This window comes from Danio aesculapii, chromosome 8 (genome assembly GCF_903798145.1).
Source record: "Danio aesculapii chromosome 8, fDanAes4.1, whole genome shotgun sequence".
NCBI lineage: Eukaryota > Metazoa > Chordata > Actinopteri > Cypriniformes > Danionidae > Danio > Danio aesculapii.
In genome coordinates, this window is record NC_079442.1 from 23,049,880 (window position 1) to 23,073,862 (window position 23,983).

The window sequence follows — 23,983 nt, forward strand, 5'->3', positions numbered from 1 at the left end:
GAACACATACAAAATAAAACCGTTTTTGCAGTTTAAAGGGGCCATGAACTTAGACCTTAACTTTTACTTGAGCTCTTGATATAGATGAGAGGTCATTGTACTAAAGGGATATCTCGCTAGTTTTAGCGCTAAAGACTTTATTTTTACTTAAATAACAGCTTTTATTAACAGCGGGTCCAAAAATAAATGTCAGATCCTGAATGTACTTACGGACATCTGCAGCCCCGCCCAGCCATTGACACATTACATGGTTGATTGAGCCACAGAGGAGCAATAAACACGCTGTTGAAGATAATATTGAGCAGAGCCTGGTTGTAGATAAACTAGCCTGATCTCACGAGAAAACGTAAGTATTTTACGTTTTGTCAGTTTAGTGGCTAATTCTTACGAATTCGTACGATTTTAAAAAGGAGGCGTGGCACCTAACCCCACCCCTAAACCCAACCGTCATTGGGGGATGAGCAAATCGTACTAAATTGTACGAATTAGATCGTACGAATTAGCCACTAAATCAAAAAGTTACGAATTGCTGTGAGATTGTGTTGGACACGGTAGCAGCAGAAAAACACACAAGCGTACACACACACGACAAAGAGGTTTGTAAAAATTCCATCGTACACGGTTTTTGTTTATTGCTTATTTTAAAATACAATATTTAGTTTTTAAATGCACATTTTTCATTTCTATTATTAATAAAAAGTTTGCAGGAGGAGGCTATAAAATGTACATTTATCAGCATGGTGAATAAATTAATATAGGAATTGTTAACTGTTAATTGTTGTCTTTGACCCGTTTAAAATAGCAAATCTATTTGGAGTGGGACAATATACCTGCACGTTCCAGAGATGGCCTCAAAACCAGGGAAGTGAAAAAAAAGCTTATTGATTTTGATGTTTTTGAAAATAAAAAAACCAAAACATCAAGGCAGTTCATAACTCCTTTTAGATGGAGATAATACTCTTGTTTAATGTCAAGCCTTATTTATTCTGCACTTTCAAAAACTGTTTTTAAAAACTTGTTTTTTTCAGATCCTCAAAGCAATTTAGTGCAAATGAACATCAAAAAAAGCTGCTAAAATATTTAAAAGCTGCTAAAAATATTTTTAAAAAGCAGTCTTTTTATATAAATATTTAATATTTATACTTTTATTTATATATTTATTAATAACATTTATATATTTAAGAAATGTTGAAATTTGAAACACACAAAATATCCCTTAAAGAAAAAAACATGCTTTGAGAAAATATCAAAAGTCACCCATTTATTTCACAAAGCATAAAATGAACATTATAAAACAAATCAGACCAAATTTATATATAGAAAAAAAAAAGTTTAAACTTTAAAAAAATATTTAAAAAAATATCTCAGTAAAACTAGCGCCTTTTTTGGAAAACGTTCCCTCGTCCTGGTCCACCACGACCACGTCCTCTGGCCGCCACTGCAGAAACAATTATGGAAACAAAAGTATCAATATTTGTTTCATTAAACTATAATTAAAAAAGAGTTTAATCCCTAAAGCTAGATAGCAGTGCTGTTGTATGTTCATGGACCAAGTTCTCAAGAGTTACTAAGATGAATGAATTACTGCAGCTCCTTTTATTAGACATGACAGACACTGACAAATGCAAATCCCACTCTTGAAACACAAAAGCTTCAAATGATTTTAAACCTTTCACAATAAAAGATGAGAAATTGAGAACTCAATTCAAAGCACAACCACACAAAGTGCATCCGAGACAGCGCACAAACACTGAATTAATTCTCTATGGCATCTATTCTCAAACCCAAACCAAGCTATGCCTTAGGTGAAGCTAAAATTCATGTTTATTAGTATATTGAGTAATTTTAGTTAGTAATATTTGGTACACGAATGCTACACTTTAAACATTGTTCATTTCATTTACATTTTTGCCAACTATTAATTAATTAATTGTGAAATTGCTAATATTTATATTTCTTCATATTTTATTACTGACTATTCAATTCTAAATACTTAATATTTAAAATGCATTTTAAATAGGCTAGATGTCTTTGCCCTTTTGAAGTTATACTCAGAATTCTGCTAATTTTATTATTTTTTAACTGGTGCAAATAACAATCTCTAACTGTAATATGATAATAAAATGAATGCTATGAAAACACATATCGTATCAACAGATTGCGAAAACAAAACATCATAATATTATTTTAAATGTATATTTAAAGGGATTGATTTTAAAAATAAATAAATAAAAAAAACCTTCAAATTGATTTCCATAATCTTTCATTTTGTTCATTTTCCCAAAACAAACCAATTTACTGGATTAAATAACTCCCAAACAATCCAATATGCAGACTCAAGTTCACTGTACTTTATGATCACACTGCAAAAATGTGCTGTTCTTCCTCAGTGCTTCTCTCTTGTTTTTCAGTGCAAATGATTCTTGAATCAAGATAAATTTACTTGGAAAGCCAAATTAAAGATGAAAAGCATCATTTCTGTGAAACTGATCAAGTTTATTAATAAAACAAGAACAATTGTTAGCTTAATTCAAATGGGGAAAAAAATAGTCATTACCTAATGATATTAGTTTCTGTTTTAAGCAGAAGAAATAAATTTTGTTGGAATTTTCAGAAAGCAAGACTACATTTCTTTATTTTGCATGTTAGGCAAATTATACTTGATTTAACCAGGTTTAAATATTTGTACTAGAGAGCAAAACTACAGTGGAAGATATTTTTCGTTTTAGTGCATGCAACATTTAACGCCATGACTTCAGGAATTTATATCATTGAGCTGAATTATAACCTTTTCAAATCTGCAAAAGAATGACTGGGCTGAAGCCGCTGTAATTACCTTGGGCTTTGAGAATGGCTGCTTTTCCTCGACCGGCACCAGCTGCCGGATTTTTGTTCTTCATACTTTTTAACATCGGAGCATTTTTCAGCATGTCAGGCAGGATGAGAAACCTGATCTTACTGCCTCTAATATACACCTGCTCCAGCTGAGCCACACGACCGTCTCTGTATGTGACTGTGATGTTTGCCATCTGAAACACATTGAAGATAAACATACAAAGAGTTAAGACAAAAGTTCCAGTAGGAGAAAGAAGAGTCAAATGCAAGGATTAACTGAGATACCTTTCTTTGTGCAGTTATATCTATGAGCAATTCCAGCGTTATGGATGTGACAATTCAAAACAAATTCACAGAGAATGTAGATGTTAACATTATATTGAAATATTGGTTTATATTTTCCAGAACAACTGACCACAGAGTTATGGGATCTGAAAAATAGCAATCTGTCAACAACTTTTAGGTTTTAAATGAGGGAAATAAACATGCATTATGGATGTGACGAAAAAAGTTAGCGAGTTTACAGTATAAGACATACTTTGTAGAAATTCTCTGAATTAAACTGCACAACCCAAAAGAAACTATGCTAATCTAAAGAATAAAAGTTGGCTCTCTATAGCAGTGTTTCCCAACCCTGTTCCTGAAGGCACACCAACAGTCCACATTTTCAACCTCTCCCTAATCAAACACACCTGAGTCAACTCATAAGAACATTGATGGGTCAGATAAGAGAAGCACCGAAAATATGTACGTTAGTGTGCCTCCAGGAACAGGGTTGGGAAACACTGCTCTATAGAACAAACATGATTGGTTTTATTTTGTTCGACATTTTTGCATTTATGTGGAAAAAGCTTCCGTTATGGATGTGACAGATGTGAAATTGCCACTTGTGTGATTTTGTTAAATCATATATAATTGTTTGAAAATACTGACAGAGACATTTTTGAGTATTACAGTTCTGTAAAATACAAGCCTTCAGAAAAAACATAGAAAGCGTTTCAATATTTTGGTGAAAACTAATTTTTTTTATGGCAAGGTTGACATTTGCAAGGAATTGCTCCTATATAAAAGAAAATGTGTATCTTTTTGTTTGTTTATTTATTGCCACATCATGGCTATTTCCTATACACATATTTCACATACATATATTACATAACTAAAACGTCAAACATCAATTAAAGTAAATACAAACTTCACATTTCACTTTAAAAACATCAAATATGATTGTTCAATTATATATTTTAGACAAGCGTCTGTTGTCATGTATTGACATTAGTTTAAGACGGTGAAGGTGAAAATAAATTACATTTAACTAATAGTTTCTGTCACACTCCTACAATGAATTGAGTACATTAGGAACAACGAAAATAAGTTTACATAGGTTTTCTAAAATATAATGTTATGCATGTAAAGCATATTAAATGACAAATACACTAATTAGCAGACATTTTAAGCATAACATTCTTAACATGTAATGAAGTCAAGTTCATAATTCGTGTTTCTGTGTTGACACATTACAGTAACATAATTAAAGTGTTTTTAAAGAGGAGATTTGTCATTGTCAGTGTCTTTTTTGTCACTCCAAAATTCAGAAAATATTGTGGAAGAAAAAATGTACTGTAAAACGTTGTATATTATCAGGCATGAAATCCTTCAATGTACACAAATGAGTACAACTAAAACTTGATGTATGTAGTGGAGATTAATGGCTCAGTGCAGGTGCAAACACCCTTTGTTCATGTGCATGCAAAGCAGAATTTGTCCCTACAGTGTCTCTTACTAAACAGGACAGTTCTGTCTCAGACCTGGCAGTTCATGTTGTCCTCTGCCTCGATGAGTTTGCCTCTGTAAACCTCGCCAGTGTTGGTTTCACAGGTCACTATGTGTCCCTCAGCCTCGTGAAGAACTTTGATGGGCACTCCGATCGACATTTTCACTAATTATCTGTAGAGAAATCTGTAAGAGAAAATCAAACGCTACGGAAATTCTGGAGAAGACACGACAGAATGAATATTATTTTACTATGAAAGATGAAAACCGAAAGGAAGATGTGTAAGTTACACAGAATGAATGAATGAATGGACTAGTCAATATATTGAGACAAGTTTCTCCTAATCAAACAAGCGGAAAAACATTAACATTAGAGTAAATTATTTTACTATAAACAAAAACGTGATCCAGCTTTACAGAGGATAAAAACTCACTCAAACGTGCACCAAACGTCCACAAACAAATTCGACTTCGTTGTTCGGTAGATTTCCGGGATATTTCATGTAGTGGAGACGTGCACTGCCACCTGCCGGTCTGAATGAACCTGTACAATCAACATGTTTCATTGACAGCATTTCTCAGTGGCTTTGGATCTATGCTTTGGATGCATTTCTCACAACACTATTTACATTTGCACAACAGTTAATGCATTTCTCATAACAATAGTCATTTGTGCACATTATAGTAGCAGATTCTCATTCCTTCCAATAAATTACAAATGCTTTTGGACATGCATCAATTGCTTTTATACAACTCTCTGCTGTTTTAGAACATTATCAATTGCTTATGTGCCATATAGAACTAGTAGTCCTCATTTCAGTACTTGAGTCATTACATACAAAAATGTCAAGCAAATTTGATAAAGAAAAATTTAATCTTTTTTTTTTTTTCAGAAAATGTCTTTTAAAATGAACAATTTCATGAAGGATTTACAGCCCTATGTATTTTGTAGGTTCAGGTCCAATATGTACTGCAATATTGTTTACATTTCTGCACAGCTCTACCCAAAGGAAGTTTATGTTTGCTGTAAATAAGGGCGTATTTATTCTTTTGCACAATGCTGTGAATAAATTAGAACTGCAAAGAGCATCTGCAGTAAACATGTGAAACATACATATTCAGTGTCTTGTACTCAGATACCTCACTAAATGCAGTGATGTCTAACTTTACTGTAGTTTTCAAATGGCTGTGCAAATAGTATATGGTGCTGTCTTGAGCATTTTCAGGAAGTGTCACCAAAATCTGACTATTGCATTGGAAAAAATGTACAGAGTAAACTGTCATAATGAAAACATGACAAAGCCTTTTGACTATCTTGTTCATAAACAATGGTGTCAGGACTTTTCATCTTGATCACACTGACACTTTCATTGACATGAATTCTTGCTTATGAGGAATGAGCTATCATCCTATTTATCATTTTGAGCAAGTGACACGCTTTTGCAGGATATCAACCAGGTTTTTCCAGTTTGTACTAATGGGGTATATGCCGAAGCATGCTAATGGGACTTTTAATTTGCCAGTAACGTGGGTTAATCGTTTCTGGTGAATTGTATGCCAATGCAAAATCGGCGAGTTTAAGGTCTGTTTTCTTTAAAAATCAGCGATCTCCACTGGCTAAGTGATATCCGATATAAAGTGGGTCTCAGATTGTACAAGAAGTACTCCATTAAATAACATTTCCCCCGCCATGACTTTATGATATGAGCATTTATTTTACCTCAATGGAGCTTCTGCTCTAGCCTGCCGATTCTGACGGGCGCGTGCGAGCAAACGGCTCGTTTTTGGCTCGTTTTACGCTTGAGCAACTAAATAAATGCCAAAGTCTGCTTAACTGGTTGTATGTGAATTACATTACAACATCGATGCTGTAAAAGGAACCGTATAAAATGAAAAAAAAAACTCACAATAACAGGTCACCGGAAGTTTATCAGTATGGGAAAAATACATACTAGCTCGGCATATACCCGAAATGCATTAACTGTTGTGCAAATGTAAATAGTGTTGAGAGAAATGCACCAAAGCGACTGAGAAAATCTGTAACAAGTTTCAGCCATGACAAAATGGCATAAGTCTATTAGAAGATATTTTGTTATGCTTTCAGTACAATATTGTTTAGTTAAATTTCACTTTGGACATTCTACAACTAATCTCTTTCGTCTCGCTTTTTTATTTATGCTGAATATACCTAACGTCACGTGATAGATAGATAGATAGATAGATAGATAGATAGATAGATAGATAGATAGATAGATAGATAGATAGAAGCCATATAGCTGTATTTAACTTATCTTTAAATAAGTGCATAAATAGATAAATTAACTGTATTAATAATTAATTAAATTGTTTCCTTTTATTTTAGTAAAATTTGTAACACTCTTATCTAATAATTATACAAATTTTCCCATATATTAACTCTTTTTTGTCTAACTGTGGTAGCGTCTTACTGTAATTCGTCGTCTCTCCAGCAGAGCACGCTGTTCCGTCTGTTCTGAGCGCGCCGCCGCTCGCCCGCTGTGATCTGGATTGACATAGAGGAAGTGAAACATTCACCACTGACTGGGAACCTCCACAAGGCGTGGGCAAAGCGAGTTTGTAGCAGTTTGATCGCTTTTTAACAACAGTCCGTCAACCGTTTTAACTAGGCTAACGATGGACAGATTTTAACCCGTCCGATGTGGAGGACAGCAGGGCAACGGCTGTCCGGCTAACGTTAAACCCGCTAGCAGACAGTCTTCATGCTCTTACAAACGCCACTGAAACACAACAGCAGAGAGAAACACACAAACACACACCCGACGTCATGAACGGTGAGTTTGTGTTCAGTGACATTCAAATGATACATCTTAAACAGCTGGTAACGAATTAACCGAACTAGCATTAAAATCATCATCCTTCTCTAACATACACAGTGGACAATAACTACATCTAACGTTAACGGATCCCGGATATATAGCATTAAATTAATGTGTTCACGTTTTATCTCGATGTTTTCTAATTCATCTGTTTGTAAAGATTTGATGAGTTTAGATAAATATGTTTATCTATAATACATTTCTAAATATATGATTCAGCTTCTTACCAAAAGGTAATTGTTCTCAAAATAAGCTATTAATAATGCAACCTCGTGATTATGAGAATAAATCTAAAGCTGACAAATGAAAACGACGTTGTCAGCTGAATTTCTGGTCTTGTTTTACCAGATGATGTGATGCTAAATGTACCGGTCATCCGGCAGCTCTACCACTGGGATTGTGGCCTGGCCTGTTCGAGAATGGTATTAGAGTAAGTATGAATCATAAAGAGGACATTTTGATGAAAATCTGACCCTTTTTTTGTGTTAAGTGCTGTATACAGGTAAACGTCCGTAAATCTGTCAAGCCAAAAGACAAGAAAACGGACAGCCCAGTTACTTTGTTTTAGTTAGAGCCTTTTTATGCAAGTCTGTAGGTTTCTGTAAGGGAAGATTTACTCCCTCAATGATGATATATGAAGGGGATCTTAATAAATGCCTTTACCCCTTAATCTGCACAATTCCACACTGCACTACTCAGCAGTCACCATTTCTATTTATAGCTGGAGATTATAGAGGTAAAGTTGGTTTTATATCTGTATGACTTCAAAACCGCATTAGCACAATTTAATTGACTGTGATCAATGTTGTACTTGGATATTCATTGGCTGCTAATACGATATCACTATTTAGAATTTGAAAGAAAACTCATCTGAAATTATATTAGATTTACAGGGTCTGGCCTGAAAGACATTACTGATGAGTCTTTCCATAGATTTTTTAATCGGGTCCCCGAAGAAATTGTGGCTGAACTTGATTTTTGAAGGAAACGTGCAGAAGATTGTAAAATATGTGCAGAAGAAAGTGTTATATATTTGAACAAAATGTATTATACGTCAGATTGCTTTACCACGACACTTGATTCAATTCAGAATTGGTTGAACTTCACATTCAGAACAGAATATTGCAAGAATATAGCATACTAAGGATTGTTATCAGCCAGGGTAAAAATATAAACATGTCTTAAGATGGTATTTAATCTTGCCAATAAAATGGGTAAGCTCATCCTCGCTGTCATTGCCTGACTCTGGTTTGAACATGTAAGGCTTTAATCCACCACTGGTCTTTCTGATATTTTGGCAGTGTGAGATTAGCTTATTCTTATGTTTATGGAGTACAAATATGTGATCCAAGACCTGTGAAGAAATTATGCCAAGGTCTCCATAATCCTGGACCAGGCCGTATCCTGAGCTCATGCTGTGGTGGTCATGAAGGAGCGGAGAGCCTGAGACTGATTCCTGAAAGACCAGTGACAGACTAGTCTTCGCATTGATCCCGTGGTGACCTACTCACACCTGGAGTTCTCCACGATGGACGTCCATCGTTTTCCAGCCTCTGGCGACTGCACAAGAAGTTTGGCCTGAAGAGAAATTGTTGTGCCCAACAGAGCCTGGTTTCTCTCAAGGTTTTTGTCCTTCACTTTCGTCAATTGGTGAAGTTTGTTCTTCGCCACTGGCTTGCTTGGTGGGGACTCGTGGAGCTGCGCATCGATGGATTTGCTCTTCAGTGTTTGGACTTTCAGCAGTGAAAATTAAACCACACTGAACTAAACTAAACTTCAACTCTGAAAACTGGACTGACACAGTTTTAATTTACTAGAACTTCTATGTTAAGATGCTTTGACACAATCTACATGGTAAAAGTGCTATAGAAATAAGCATGAATTGAATTGAAATATGGTGCGTTTTTGCTCACACTCCAATTGCAGCAAATACTGGGGACACCAGAGATTTATTTTCTGTCTATTTATTTCAACTCCTTTTGTCAGTTACTTGAGCGATAAATCTTTAAAGTGTTGTTTTTTTTGTGCTCGCAGGTATTTAAATCCAGTGAGCGAAGAGGAATTTCAGAGAGCATGTATGGACTTGGAGTTCACAGAGAGCGTGTGGACTATTGACCTGGCTTATCTGATGTGTAAACTGGGGGTCAGACACTGCTTCTGCACACAGACGCTCGGCGTGGACAAGGGCTTCAGGAACCAGGTATTCCAGCTGACAAACTGTCATTGTCATCCATTACAGTCAAGCTGAGTGTTAAATTATGGATGCTTTCATTTTTCTAAGAAAACCATCAGTCTGGGGTCATAACATTTATAGCTGAAGTGCTGTCATTTTTAGTTGAAGGTTTTTAAGTAGTTAGCTTGGCATCTGATTCATTTTTCCTCTTTCTTTAGTCCTTCTACAAAAAGCATTTCGACACAGAGGAGGACAGGGTGAATGAACTCTTTCTGAAGGCTGAAAGCAAAGGAGTCCTGGTGAAAAAATGGTGAGGCTTTTAAAATTTCCTCCTTAAAAAAGCATATATATATTAGAAATTATAAATATTTAAAATAGGCACTGTCCTTATAAATAAACTGCATAGTTGCAATCTAAACAACTACATTCTCTACAAAAAAAGCCTCAAAAGTACATTATGTTGCCCAACAGCAGCAATATTTGTCAAACTGAAGAGTGTCCTTAGCTTGTTGCTGGATGTGGGAGGAGTAATACACAAGGGTGAAGAGGCTGGTTGAGTGCTGTTACTGGCACAATATCGCACGGCTATCAACCAATCAGATTCAAGAACCAGACAGAACTGTTGTATAAACGCACACAAATAGGCTGTTTAGATAAAAAAAACACTGCCTGGCATATTTACAACAAGAATCAAAAGAATTTACAATAATTATTTGATGACAAATTAAAAGTTTCCGTTTAAAGATCTTAATGCAGTCCCTAATTACTAACTTGTCATTTTGCAAAGTCTTTATACTTGGCAACTATTCTTTAAGCAGTGTTTCTCAACCACGTTCCTGGAGGACCATCAGCACTGCATGTTTTGGATGTTTCCTTTGTCTGTCACACCCATTACAGGTCTTTCAGTTTGTGCTAATGAGCCTAATCAGGTGTTTGGTTAAGGAGACATGGACACTGTGCAGAGATGGTGGTCCACCAAGAATGTGGTTGAGAAACACTGTTTTAACACACTAGGTTTTATTCATTTATTAGCAAGTTGTTTTTACTTATTCAAAATATAGTACAGTGTACTAATCTTAATTAATAACCAAAAGAATAGGTCAGACATTTTTACATAATGAAGATGGAACATTATCTCACTAAAATTTGACAATTTAGTTACACAAAAATGGATAATGATTTTAAAAAATTATGTTAATGTTTATGCATTCATAATCATTCTTGAAAAGAAATGTCATAGAAATACATTAAACAAAAAGTAGCCCTGCATCTTACATTGGTTATTTGCTGGTATTGAAAACTTTATCTAGGCTAAGTTTTACCTATCCTTTACCATCATCTAATTATGCTCAAGTTTTCTGAAAAAGGTCTATTAAAAAAATCTATTAATCATTACTTACTGGTCTACAATCTTTCACATTATGTAGATATGGTAAAGAGACCTATGGACCCAGCTCAAAATATGAACATTACAATATCAATATTCTGTGGTTATGTTTTCAAAAAAGTAGTGACAAGGTATTGTTTTCATCAACAAAATGTAATTAATCAGGAATGCGGGTATTTCGAAACATGTAATATTAATTGTTCAAAAAACAAACATAATAAAAAAAAATATTTTTTATACTGTACATGTAAGCATATGTCTCTGCTTAAGATGCTTATCAAGCAGTTTTGAGAAGTTTACTAAATTATGATATGCAAGTTTGGTAAGACAATCCTTTAGTTTAATCAAAAGCACAACTTGCACATCTGGTCAAAGTTGTCGTTATAGTGATGGGTGTAGAGGATACATCACTCCAGTCAATCTGTAAGTCGTTGATTTTTAGGAATGCACTATAATAGTAAATGATCCAAATCATGTTTTATTTCCAATGTATGAAGTACTGCGATACAGAGTTCCTTTATTTTAAAGTAACCGCTACAAGAAGTACAGCATAGTCTATAGCACTTGTTCACTGCTGCTCTTATAGTTGTGTAAATTGCTTCCTTGTCCTCATTTGTAAGTCGCTTTGGATAAAAGTGTCTGCTAAATGACTAAATGTAAAGAAGTAGGCCTCTCACGATATCTATTTTTTGTCCTATGATATATTGTACTAAATATATTGTGATAAACGATATTACTGTCATTTCAAGACCATTTTATGCCACTGATTATATATTATAATATTTTATTCTTAAGAATATTTCATTTAATTATAGTCATCCCAACAATTTAATAATTAGGCATTGGAATCAGATGCAGCGTATATATCCTAAACAAATAAATGGTAATAAATGTTAACAAAAAAAGTGCAAGCTAAAAAGTAACAGAGGCTGCGATTTCTGCTACCAGATCTATTTTCAGTTGTCAGGCACCCACATGAAAATATACTATAGTAATATAACAAGAAGTCATTCATTCCAGTATCCATTAGCATTTTGGTAAACTACCTTGTCCTTGATGGTTCTTTTAATGTCACTGTTGTTGGTAAATGTCACGTGTTGTCTTTTCTTTCTTATATGTGGACTGAGTCCAAGGCAAACTTTCTGCAAAGGAAAATACGGTGTAATTCAACTCAACATGTATATATATTCCAGTTAAATCATATCTTGAGTTCCCTTTACAAGATTCTATTCTACCATATGCCAGCAGTCTGGATCTCCTGTGTGCTGGATGAGTAAATCTGATCACGTGTCTCTGTTGCAGCTCTGTTACCGTTCAGGAGATTCAGAGTCACCTGGAGCAGGGTCATGTGGCCATCGTGCTGGTCAACGCAGTGCTGTTGGTGTGTGAACTCTGCTCCACGCCTGTCAAATATTGCTGTTTCCTGCCCGTGGGACAGAAGTGTTTTTGCAGGAAGCCAGATTACCAGGGCCACTTTGTCGTGGTGTGTGGATTCAACCGAAAAACCAGCAGCATCTTCTACAACAATCCCGCCTACTCTGACCGTATGTACCATGAAGTTTGCTTTGGCATAAACATCACTGGCTTTAGAAAGGAAAATGAATGACATTTAATCAGATTTCTAACCATAGTATCAATTTATTAAAATTTATGCTTAATTTTTAAGAAATTTGCAGTGTTTATTTTAAATTATTTAATTATCTTTTTTAATTTATGTGCTCATAATATTTAGTCAAAATCAACTGCTATTGATCGAATATACAATTACTGATCCAGAAAAACACAAATCCAGTCGTGCCACTACATTTTTTCCTCGTTATAGAAAGCCACTGAATTAAATTTAAGTCTGAAGAGAAGAAAATTTTACTGCTATTTGTGTTTTATGTAGACTTTAAACTAAAGATGGCAAAAGCGTGCTTTTAATGCTAAATAAAAAAAATATTATTGTGCTAAATACTTTTATAAAGGTAAATTTGCTAAAATATGACCTTAATTTGGTTTTCAGCTGGCTTTTTAAGTTTGGTACTGCATTATTTTAAAAAATGGTGTGTTGGAAATCTCATACTAAGTTAATACTTTGTATTAGATTTTCATAGGCGTAAAAAAAAGTCTTTCTATATAGTATAAAAATTTGACATGATATGCAATATTTTGTTTTGCTGCGATATATATTGTGATATGAATATAATTTCACCTAATGATTTAAATAGCTCTATTTGGTAAGAATCCATTAATTTAGAGTGTCTGGGATGATCAAGTCTTTTTCTAATGCAGTGCATCTGCATAAATTATAATAAATTACAAGCAAAAATAAATAAATTAACACTGCTTCATGGTTTTCTGGTGAGTCTAACTGTTCAAGTACATAATTTAAACAATCAAATATAAAATAAAATAATAATATTTAATAATATCTTCATCTTTAATAAATAATCTAATCCTGCGATGTAACTATTGTGGATGCACACATTGCGATATTGATGCTCAAACGATATGTTGTTCAGCCCTAGTATCAATATTACGTATTTACTGTATCGGCTGCCAATATTTGTCAGCCAACATTGGATTAGTTCAAAGCTATATAGTTGCTACTAATGTTTGAGGGAAATTTTGAACTGTGATCATGACTGGAATTATCTGTGCTGCTGTGCATCAAACGATTTTACTGCATATCTTCCAGCCAATCACAATCATGAATTTCAACAAACATCTATCTAAGCTCTAATCCATATTCAGTAAAATTTATTTAAATGACGGAAAAAATGGCTAATACTGTATAGTACTGTATGTACTATATTGTATATATGTAGTACTTATTGACTAATAAGAGTATCGACCAAATTAATAGAATTTAATTATTTTGGGTAAAATCTGTATCGGCCAAAAAAAAACTCCTATCAGCGCATCTCTAATGAGTATGGGTAGTATGAAGGATATTCAGATGTATCTAATTGGAAGTATCTCGTTAGACTCAGGGCGGAGTCTATGCTAACATTTCGGTGTCATGGACGGGGACTAGATTAAGGCTGTTTCTCAATCCCAAGAACGCTGAGAACGGACTCGTGTTCTTGCAAAGTTACCTCGGAAGAACGAACTCGGGAAAGCACAAGAACAGAGAACACGTCATGTGAGAAACGAGATGCTGCGTTCTTCCTGATGGTCACATGACCTTCACACGTCAATGGAAAATTATTTAAACATTACAGCATTCATACAATGATTTATTGTTTTCCCCTTTTCTCAGTTTATACTATGCATAAAGACCTTACAAATATACGTTGCACAATACAAATAAAACAGATTTTAATAGGAATTTCAGCAAATAAACACCCTTAATGTGTTTATGCCTCTATTAAGATTTTCACGGTAATGTTTACTTTCACAGTCTCATTTAGGGAAACTCCTGAAATAAATAAGTTATCTCTCTGAACTTTAATAATAAATCTGTATAAAATGCTGCACTTCCTACCGCTTTTATTTTGCCGCAATGACTTCTGGGACATCTCATGCTAATCTCATGCTCATGCTAAGTCTGCATCGACGCATCCTCGACATCAAGAACACATCCGGTAACTTTCACGCGTTCTTGCGGTCTTGAGTTTTAGAACTGAACTTTGGCAGTTGATGATGATGTACTCGAGAACACAAGAATGCAAGAACGCATATTGAGAAACAGCCATTGTGACATCACATTGTGACAAACTGCCAAAACACGTTTATGTTCAAACGCCATATAAAAGTGAAATTTGCATAATAGCTTAACATTTTTGACTCTCATATACACTCATCTCTTTGATTGACAGGTGTGTGCTGTACAAGCTTCAGCAATTTTGAGGAGGCCCGGAGGAGCTACGGCACAGACGAAGACATTTTGTTCATCTACAAAGACGGTTGACTACAAAGAGCCTGCTTCTGAGCGAACGCGCACATTCAAACACCTTTTGCATCCACTGTGGTTGGCTGGTTAGCATTTTTGCCAACAGGTACCAGTGCTGCTGGCCAATAGCAGGTAGTATGTGTCACCTCTGGCTATGCTCCTCATTAGAGCTATAGCATCGCACAAAAGCATTACTATGGTGCTACATCGGCCACAGAATGAAATAACCACACAGAAACAAAAGGAAAGGGAGTTGCTTTGTGTATGTAATTCATAATTATTGTCATGTGGATTTTCATAATCTAGTTCATGATTTATAATAGTCTCTACCACTGTAGGAGGTGGAGAATGAGTGTACATTGTTTTTTCATGTCAAGATTGACTTTTTTTGTGGGTGTATTTGTTCAGGATTACCTTGCTGAATGATGGGGGTTGTTATGATTTATTTTTTATTTGACTTTTCCTCTTGGAAGCCACTTAATTGAAAACAGAATGATTTTAATTCATAAAAGAGAGGGAAGCTGTTTTTATAAACTCAGGTAAGATTTGATCAATTGCTAGACCTATCATGGATGCAATAGGTGTGGATTCGCTTTTCCAGGGGTTTCCTTTAAAAACATAATCCCCTGGACGTCCTTCATAACCTCATGCCGAGTAGCAGAAGAGAGAGTCATTCTGCTTTGTGCTCCAAATGTGAACCTTGACCCTTAAGTACGTTTTAAATTCGCTCACACAGCACTAGTGCAGTATTACACCTTTGAGTAAATCACGATATTACGAGTTCTCTAGAGTGTTGCCATAATTAGTGAATTCCTCCAGGAGAAAACAGGAACACTACGTTTAGAGGTTTACCGTCAGGTGTTTTGTGGAGTCGTGCACCGCTTGAAATGGTCTGAACAGCGTTATGAAGCCTTTGCTGGCTTGTAAACACACTACACGTCGGCTCAGTGGTCCAGTCGTTGATGGTTGGTGACAAAATGGCCGATTGATTGAAATGCTTGCACTATGGTGATCCACCAGCCATAATTATGTTATTTAATCTTTGATCATTCAGGTTCAAATGTTACTTTCTTGTTTTTTGTTTGTTTCGATTTTTAAGACATTGCATCAGGTGTCCCATTACATCAGCTTTTGTGTTTTTTTTTTTTTTTTTTTTTTTTAAGAACATAAGGAATGTTGATATGTCAGACTTTATTTTTATGAAATATACTGTTGCATTTAAGAGATGAATAAAAGTTGGATTTTTATTTTAATCGAATGCATCGTTCTGGTTATTTGTGAATTACAGAGGCAAACACTTATTCCTAATGGGATTTTTTTTAGCTCATGCTTTTACTGATAAGCTCAATCTTTCATAACATTGGGTTTGAAGTCATGCTGGATGGCTTTTTTGAGCTCCTCTGCGTACATTTCATACCTCCCGGTCATCTATGGAGAGATTCATGTGTTAGTGGCACGCAGACAATACTAGAGAGAGCCCTGTCAACATCTATAGCCCTATTAGTTTTTTTTGTTTGTTTGTTTGTTTTCCCAATCGTTTTGCCACAAATTTCAGAACGCTGGTGTCTACCTATATAATTTATATATGTGTCCGTATATGACTGCATATGAACAAATAAAGATATATATATCTGTATGTGAGCAATATCACACTCGTAGCAGTGCGACGTGGCTGTATATCTGCACTGGTGGGAGGCGTGCGTTGTCCCTGGAGAGACGATATACAGCCACATCGCTCTGCTACGAGTGTGATATTGCGTTTATACAACAGTTCGACGGCATAATGGTGTGTGTGTATATATATATATATATATATATATATATATATATATATATATATATATATATATAAAAAATCAAACACAGTCTCAAAACCCTTTTGTAAGAGGAACTACTTTCTTCCACCATTCATTCACATTTGCAGCTGTCGTCAGAACAGCAGAAGTTGTTACTTATTCACCAACATCACTTTAGAGCTAGTATTTGAATGATTCTCTAGCGTAATGTCTACTAATGTCATTTAAGAAATTAATTTCAGTGTCTTACTGAAAACATACAACTTTTGAATAATACAGGGAGCATTTGCCAAACACAGGTATACCTTTTCCTTTTTCATTTACTTTTAAAGAAGAACTGACTTGTCAATTCCGTTACGCAATGTCAACACTGTCATCAATATTTAATGGTATCAAAATTCAAATTCAGAAAGTCTTATTTGTTTTATTTTGGCTAGAATAAAAGCAGTTTTACATTTTTTTTAAAACCATTTTATGGTCAATATTATTAGCCCCTTTAAGCTATATTTTTTTGATAATCTACAGAACAAACCATCGTTATACTATAACCTGCCTAGTTAACCTAATTAACCTAGCCTTTAAATGTCACTTTAAGCTGTATAGAAGTGTCTTGAAAAATATCTAGTAAAATATTATTTACTGTCATCATGACAAAGATAAAATAAATCAGTTATTAGAAATGAGTTATTAAAACTATTATGTTTATTTCTAAATAAACTAAGTATTGAAAAAATCTTCTCTTCATTAAACAGAAATTGGGGAAAAAACAGGGGCTAATAATTCAGATGGGCTAATAATTCTGACTTCAACTGTGTGTGTATATATATATCTATATATAAAATACATATATGATTGAAAAAATACCACATGCCATATATATTGGATATGAGAATGTGCAGTGAGAAACACTTTTGTGAACTTTACTGTTGTTGGTTTTTTGTTTGTTTGTTTTTTTACACTAAACCTTCGTTATAATTAAATGAATAAAACTTCAGTTCAGAGATTCCACTGTTCCCACTACACTTACTGTATGTATAAACAATAATAAAACCTGTATCATATATTTTACACAACAATACTTATTGATTGTTAATGATTGTTTTTTAAAACGATGTGTATCATGTAAGCTGGTGACTTAAAGTTGTGTTATTTGTATGATAAAAGGATTATGTGAATCAATGATCCTGCAAATGCAAGACTTCTCTAAAGAAATGAACACAACGAGCAGAGTTTGGAGCACTGGAGAGCCTGTGTTAAAAGGAGACTTTTGAAAATTGAGATCAGGGTTCTGAAATTTGTAGGAAAGCAATTGTAAAAAAACTGTAACGTCCCGAATTGTTGTTTGAGGATGATATTTTGACATGTTTTGGTAAACGTAGAGATTTTTATCCCACCTTGAAATTCCACTTGTCTGCAATTTGGCGATTGAGGTTCAGGTCCAGTTCTGCCACCAGCAGACCATCACGGGTTCTGGATAATCCTGGAGATCTGCTGCCATCGGGTGCAGCCATGTAGCTGGAGCCGTAGAAGTGGCCAAAGTCATGGTGCGCTACAGATGAGGCAAATCAAAAATCATATCAGAAGTCTACACTAGAATTTAATTAGATTGAGCCAGATGGTTTTTAAAACCAGTCACTGATGTACACCATTAATGATTTGATCTCACAAATACAATCAAAATGGAAATGATATGAAATATAAAATGTTCCTGATTAAATATATTTTTTAAAGGCCAGGACGCTCTTGTAAAAGAGATTTTTAATCTCAATGTGTCTTGCCTAATAAAGGCTGTAAAGGTTATAATAATTATTAAAACAATGTATTCCTATTATGGCAAAGCTAAATTTTAGCAGCCATTACTCACATCTAAAGATAATTCAGACATCATTACACTTAAAAAATTAACGGTTGCCCTAAACTTAAGTTGAATCAAATTAATCTTTAAATTAAACATTGAAACAGCTAGTATTTAGTAACCTAAAAATGTAAGTTTGAAACATTATTAACTTAGTTTAAATATTATTATTAAATTACTGTAGTCTTAGTTTCTAATAAGTTCCAAATAACAAAAAGGATGGTGTCATGACTTCTTAGTAATATAAGGTTTTTACAGTGTATAATATGCTTATTTAGTGTTTCTTCATAGAGTGGTGCAGGAATGGTGGAAGAATAATTTGCTGTGGGTTCCCTCAAGTCTTTCCTATTATGATTTGTTTTTTTAATTATGACAAAGAAAAAACTTCTGTGGTAAGCAGAGCTTAATTGTATTGCATAACTTGAAAGTTTTGCACCACAATGCATGTTAGACAAATCAATATGCAAAACATAAATTTTTAAATTATGTGTGAAGAATGTTGGCATGCACTTAAACTAGTAACTTGTAAAAATATCAATATATCTGTCAATTACATTACACATTAACATTAAGTATTGTTCCATTGAGAATAATAAGGCAAATTATATTATTTCTACAATGTCCAAAGTGAGAACAAGTAACTGAGTAACTTAAGTAAGTGAAACAAGTAAAACAATGATTATATTCTGATTAATTGAATTCATTCATTACCTAGTAATAGATACAGTACATTTCTAAATGAACTCCAGCTCAGTTTTTGCCTTCAAAACCTTTAATCTTAAAGGTTTGAAACTACTCTAAACCTCCAAATGAAAAATGTTCTCAAGTCAACATCATGTTTGTGTCGATAAACATTTTAAAGTTCAAACTCTGTTGATGCATGTTTGCTTACAGAGTTGCAAAACACAAACCTTATAGAAAACTAAAGTCAAATGAATAAAAGATAGTATCTAATTTCATGTTTCCTGAGAATCTAAAACCTGAGAACTTCTTTTCTCTCACTGTTTGTTGGAACAGAGAAAGTACATTTGTATTAAATAGTATTTTATAGCCAATGAATGTAAAAAAGCCTTTTATTTATGTCTGTCTGACCCTAGCCATGTTGCAGATGTAAAACAGCCGCAAGGGACTTTGTCTTCAGGTTGAAGGCTTATGCAACAGTAATGAGGGCTGAAAGTGAGAACAGAGCCTGACAGACCAGAGTTTAGGAACACGACACCTTTGAACACGCTCTCTTGTCCTCGGCCCGTCACTGATACAGACGCTGGATTGACAGACAGACACGCTGATCCCTTATACTGTATGCTGACACACACACACACACACACACACACACACACACACACACACACACACACACACACACACACACACACACACACACACACACACACACACACACACACACACACACACACACACAGACAGACTCTCAGCTGTGGGAAACAGCCAGGTGGACCTGTGCATATACTGTATGCAGACAGGAATGGTCTTTAGTATTTAACCCAAATTACATTTTCTAGTAGGTTCTAAATCCACCTTAAAGGGAAATGTGCAATATTGTGTGATTCTTCATATGCAAACATACAAGTAAATTGTTTTTAGGGCTCACTCATGGGCACTTGTAAAAGAAAACTAAATATAATATTAATTTATAATTTAATATTAATGAATATAATATGTTTAAAAATGTATATTTTTTATTACATTTCAAATTTGTGTTTATTCTTGTGATGTCAAATCAGTTTTTTAACTACTCTTGCCAATTAAATATAAATGCAGCATCTATATTTTCTTTTGTAGTAATGCAAAATACGGTAATTTAATTTCTTTTGTAGTTATTTGATTAATGTGATAATGTGAAATCATAACACAATAGAATTTCTTTTGTAGTAGTGTGCTAATATTGTGAAATGCTATATTTAAAATCTTTTTTCCTATTTAAATACATTTAACATTATTTATTCTTCTGACGTCAAAGCTGGTTTTAATCATAACTATTCTTGTAAACAAAATAAAGTATCACATTTATAATTTCCTTTGTAATAATGTGATAATATAGCCAAATATGAACACAATTTAATTTATTTTGTAGTGATATTAATAATAAATTACTAGTAATAATTATATTGCAAAATATTACAATTTGTTTTTCAGTTTGTATATATTTTAAATTGTTATTTATTCTCGTAATGTCAAAGCTGTTTTAAAGTATAACTACGCTTGTAAAACAAAATAAAAAACAAGCTGCATTTATATTTTTTTGCGTTGACGCAATATAATTTATTTTGTAATAACGTAATAATGCTAAATAGTAACACATGTATAATGCATTGTTCCAAATCAAAATAGTTTTTTCTATTTAAATATTCTTAATATATTTTATTTATTCCTGTGATGTCAAATTGGGTTAAGCATAACAAGCATTGCACGATCACCAGTGATCTAGCAGTTGCAGAACTACATATCTGCCACTATGTTAACTACAACTCCCATCATGCACCTCACACACACCAGTCCTCTCCTGCGTTTTAGAATGAAAACGATCCGCGTCCACACTAGCGTTTCACCCAGCGTTTCTGAACAACTCTCCGTCTACACCAAACCACTGAAAACGCACATCACGTGACCACACACACACTCTGGCATGCGCTGCAGCATATCTAGCCAGGTGAGAGCTGTGCACGTCTGACTGTTCATCAAGGATCTACCGCTGGACCCAATCTCACTATATTTGTTGTTAAACGTGATGTTTAATTCACCTTGTTGTCTATATCTAACGACATATTCCCAGACTCTGGTCTTTTGAATCTATTTCTTGTTCTCAGGTAACGTGTTTTGGCTGAAAGCAAAGATAAGTTAATAATTAATGTAACCATGTACATTCTGTATATTGACTGACTGTTTGCCTTTATTTCCTATATTGTATAAACTTATTGTACATTGTACTTTTATAAAGGCCATTATTGATTATTAAAATTGATATTCAGCAAAAGAGAGGGTATGTTTCGTATTTCAAAATAATTGAAATCAATGAAAATGAAAGGAGGCAGTAATGTTATCGGCTCAGTTTTGTTATAAATATGCATGAAGATGACGGTCTCATAAATATGTAGCTACACGACGCCTCAACATTTTGATGTCTGTTAAGTTGCTAATATCAAAATAAAAATAGTCAGTTCCTCACATCATGTTTTCATTTTATTGTTAAGATAGTGAAACAACATAGCCAGGTTGATGTGAATGAGTGTAAAGTACACACTCGGGAGTTTGTTTTCCATATCAAACTTGCGAAGTCTGAACTTAGAAGGAGAGGATGGAAGACTGAACTGTGTGTAGGCTACTTAATATTGAGGAAAAAGCCCCAATCAAATAGGGGAATGTCTGCAGCTCTGCCTCCGTTTTCCCCCATCCACACTGACACGGAGCAGCAGCGTTTTAAAATGAAAACGGTCTCTCCAGCGTTTTCAAAGCGCTCCGTTTTCAGTGCTCGAAAACTCCCGCGTAGTATGGGCAGATGGCGTAACCGTAACAAAATTTATGCGTTTTAAAACAAAAACGCATTATTGTAAACGGGGCCTTAGTCTTGTAAACTGTAACTGTGTGTTCACACTGAAGCGGCGAGAGCATCAAAGTAGCCGGAAGTCATTCATTTTCAATGGGAGCCGGTGGCGATAAGCAGCGAGGAGCGGAACGGTATGTCTTCACCAGTGTGGGCATCAAGGAGAATTGAAATCAGGTCAAATTTATGGTTATGAGCTATGATGCTGTTCGGTGGAATGTAGAAGTCTACGGCTTGAGAGGAGTTCAGACAACACAGCCCAATGAAGTTTGGTTCCGACCACAGTTGTTCCCAAAAGTTTGATTATTTTGGTCACCGGATTTCCTATTGTTTATAATGTTTTCTTATAGGGACATACATTAAAAAGTTACCGACGAGTTACTGATGTGCATTAATGTTATATATAGATATATTTTTTTTATTTAAAAAAGCGGAAATCTCATGCTAACTATAACAACAGTACAAAACAGTATTGCTGCTTTACAATATTTCAGACATATGGACATATTGGATAAGTGGAGCAAAGCCACATCACACGCACAATAAACAGCATTTATATTTTCATTTGCATTAACTTTATAATTATATTTATATGTAGTGGTGGGCAAAGTGAGGCTTCATGAAACACCGAAACAGTCGAAGCAAATGTGTCGAAGCTTTGAAACGTATTGCTCTGGAACAGCTTCAGCAAAGAAACAGTTAAGCAAATTGAGGAATTATACCCCACGTTGTAAATTTGAGGTTTCAAGTGATTTAGTGTTGCAGTGAGAGTTCCAGACTAGCATGCAGAGATAATGGGTTTGAATCCAGGGTGATTCAGCTATAGATGTTCGCTTTTAAATGCTCTGTTCTTGTAACGTGTTTTGTTTTACATGTGAAACAGTACAAACAAAGTGAAATGAACACTTTGTGAATAAATATGTCTTGTTTTGGTCATAAAAAATGTACATTATTAAAGTACATCAAGTCATAATTTCAGAGTATTTGTACAAGTCGGGATTCAAACTCATACCATTTGCATCACAGTTACTCAGGCGGTCCACTAGGCTACACAAGAGTTTTTCCGACCCTGTCAGTCAAACGCAGATTCGTCAGGTCTCAAAACGCTTCTGAAATGACTGATGCTTTGAATCACTTTAGTCATGTGACCTAGTGTTTCGAAACACGCTAGTCACATGACCTGTGTGTTTCGAATCACCTTAGTCACTTGACCTGGGTGTTTCAGATTATTGCTACGGTGCAGTGTTTCAAAACACTTACGCTTCGGGATCTCGACAATGTGTTGAAATGTCAGTTTCACGTCAGCCATCCCTAATACTTGCCTTGTCTACCCATGTTTTGACCTTTGTTTCTTTGATCATGTTGTTTTGCCACCTGTCCTGGCCGTTCACCTGTTATTTTGACCGTTCTTTGGATTACCTACATGCTCCCGCTTGCTACTGTTTTGACCATTGCCTGCCTGACTATTCTAAAGCTGTGTGTGGACCCTCACCTCTGTTGTACCCCAAAAATAAAGTAACTAAATGGCATTTATATTTTCGTTTGCATAAATTATTTATTTATATTTATAAGTAAGCAATTAAGTGGTTTATTCTGCTGTGGCGACCCCTGATAAAACAGGTACTAAGCCAAAGGAAAACAAATTAAAGAATGAATAAATATATTATATGCCTGTATTGCTACTACTTAGGATCATTTTAAAGTGCCCTTGATTAATTTAATTGTAATTTAAAAACCAAAATGGGAAATTGGGCTTTTATACCTCATCATGTCATTATCATATTGCATTGGCAGATGCTTTTTATCCAAAATAATATAATGTTATAATTTAATGTTAGTAATGCCTTAATGCATCAATCTGAACTTCCTAAAT

The 23,983-nt window shown here is 34.5% G+C and overlaps 3 protein-coding genes across 3 annotated transcripts in view; 1 reads left to right on the forward strand and 2 right to left on the reverse strand.

Annotated features, from left to right (window-relative positions):
• Positions 1–1,234: 1,234 nt before the first annotated feature.
• On the reverse strand, positions 1,235–5,108 carry snrpd3 (small nuclear ribonucleoprotein D3 polypeptide). Its single transcript, XM_056464386.1, has 4 exons — positions 5,040–5,108; positions 4,641–4,791; positions 2,837–3,029; positions 1,235–1,438 (listed from the first exon to the last, which is right to left on the reverse strand). The coding sequence occupies exons 2-4, from the start codon at positions 4,764–4,766 to the stop codon at positions 1,374–1,376; spliced, it is 384 nt and encodes a 127-aa protein (XP_056320361.1). The 5' UTR covers positions 4,767–4,791; positions 5,040–5,108; the 3' UTR covers positions 1,235–1,373.
• Positions 5,109–7,128: 2,020 nt separating this feature from the next.
• gucd1 (guanylyl cyclase domain containing 1) lies at positions 7,129–16,051 on the forward strand. Its single transcript, XM_056463443.1, has 6 exons — positions 7,129–7,415; positions 7,809–7,890; positions 9,495–9,660; positions 9,852–9,943; positions 12,323–12,564; positions 14,824–16,051. Exons 1-6 carry the CDS (start codon positions 7,409–7,411, stop codon positions 14,913–14,915), a joined length of 681 nt encoding a protein of 226 aa, XP_056319418.1. The 5' UTR covers positions 7,129–7,408; the 3' UTR covers positions 14,916–16,051.
• A 20-nt stretch (positions 16,052–16,071) lies between these two features.
• Positions 16,072–23,983, reverse strand: part of upb1 (ureidopropionase, beta) — a 29,184-nt gene continuing 21,272 nt past the window's right edge. Inside the window, exons 9-10 of the mRNA XM_056463441.1 lie at positions 18,088–18,242; positions 16,072–16,325 (exon numbers count right to left, since the gene is read on the reverse strand). Of these exons, the coding sequence (XP_056319416.1) occupies positions 16,242–16,325; positions 18,088–18,242 (239 nt within the window). The 3' untranslated portion in view covers positions 16,072–16,241. The remainder of the gene's footprint in view (positions 16,326–18,087; positions 18,243–23,983) is intronic.

What these genes read in the sequence shown, in the direction of transcription:
- gucd1 (XM_056463443.1), top strand. An exon ending in ACAAGGGCTTCAGGAACCAG is followed by an intron (nt 9,661 to 9,851) that starts GTATTCCAGCTG and finishes CTCTTTCTTTAG; the next exon opens with TCCTTCTACAAAAAGCATTT. An exon ending in CAATCCCGCCTACTCTGACC is followed by an intron (nt 12,565 to 14,823) that starts GTATGTACCATG and finishes TTTGATTGACAG; the next exon opens with GTGTGTGCTGTACAAGCTTC.
- snrpd3 (XM_056464386.1), bottom strand. Translation starts at nt 4,766, where the DNA reads ATGTCGATCGGAGTGCCCATCAAAGTTCTTCACGAGGCTGAGGGACAC. An exon ending in AGGACAACATGAACTGCCAG is followed by an intron (nt 3,030 to 4,640) that starts GTCTGAGACAGA and finishes AATGTGTTTCAG; the next exon opens with ATGGCAAACATCACAGTCAC. An exon ending in AGCCATTCTCAAAGCCCAAG is followed by an intron (nt 1,439 to 2,836) that starts GTAATTACAGCG and finishes TTGTTTCTGCAG; the next exon opens with TGGCGGCCAGAGGACGTGGT.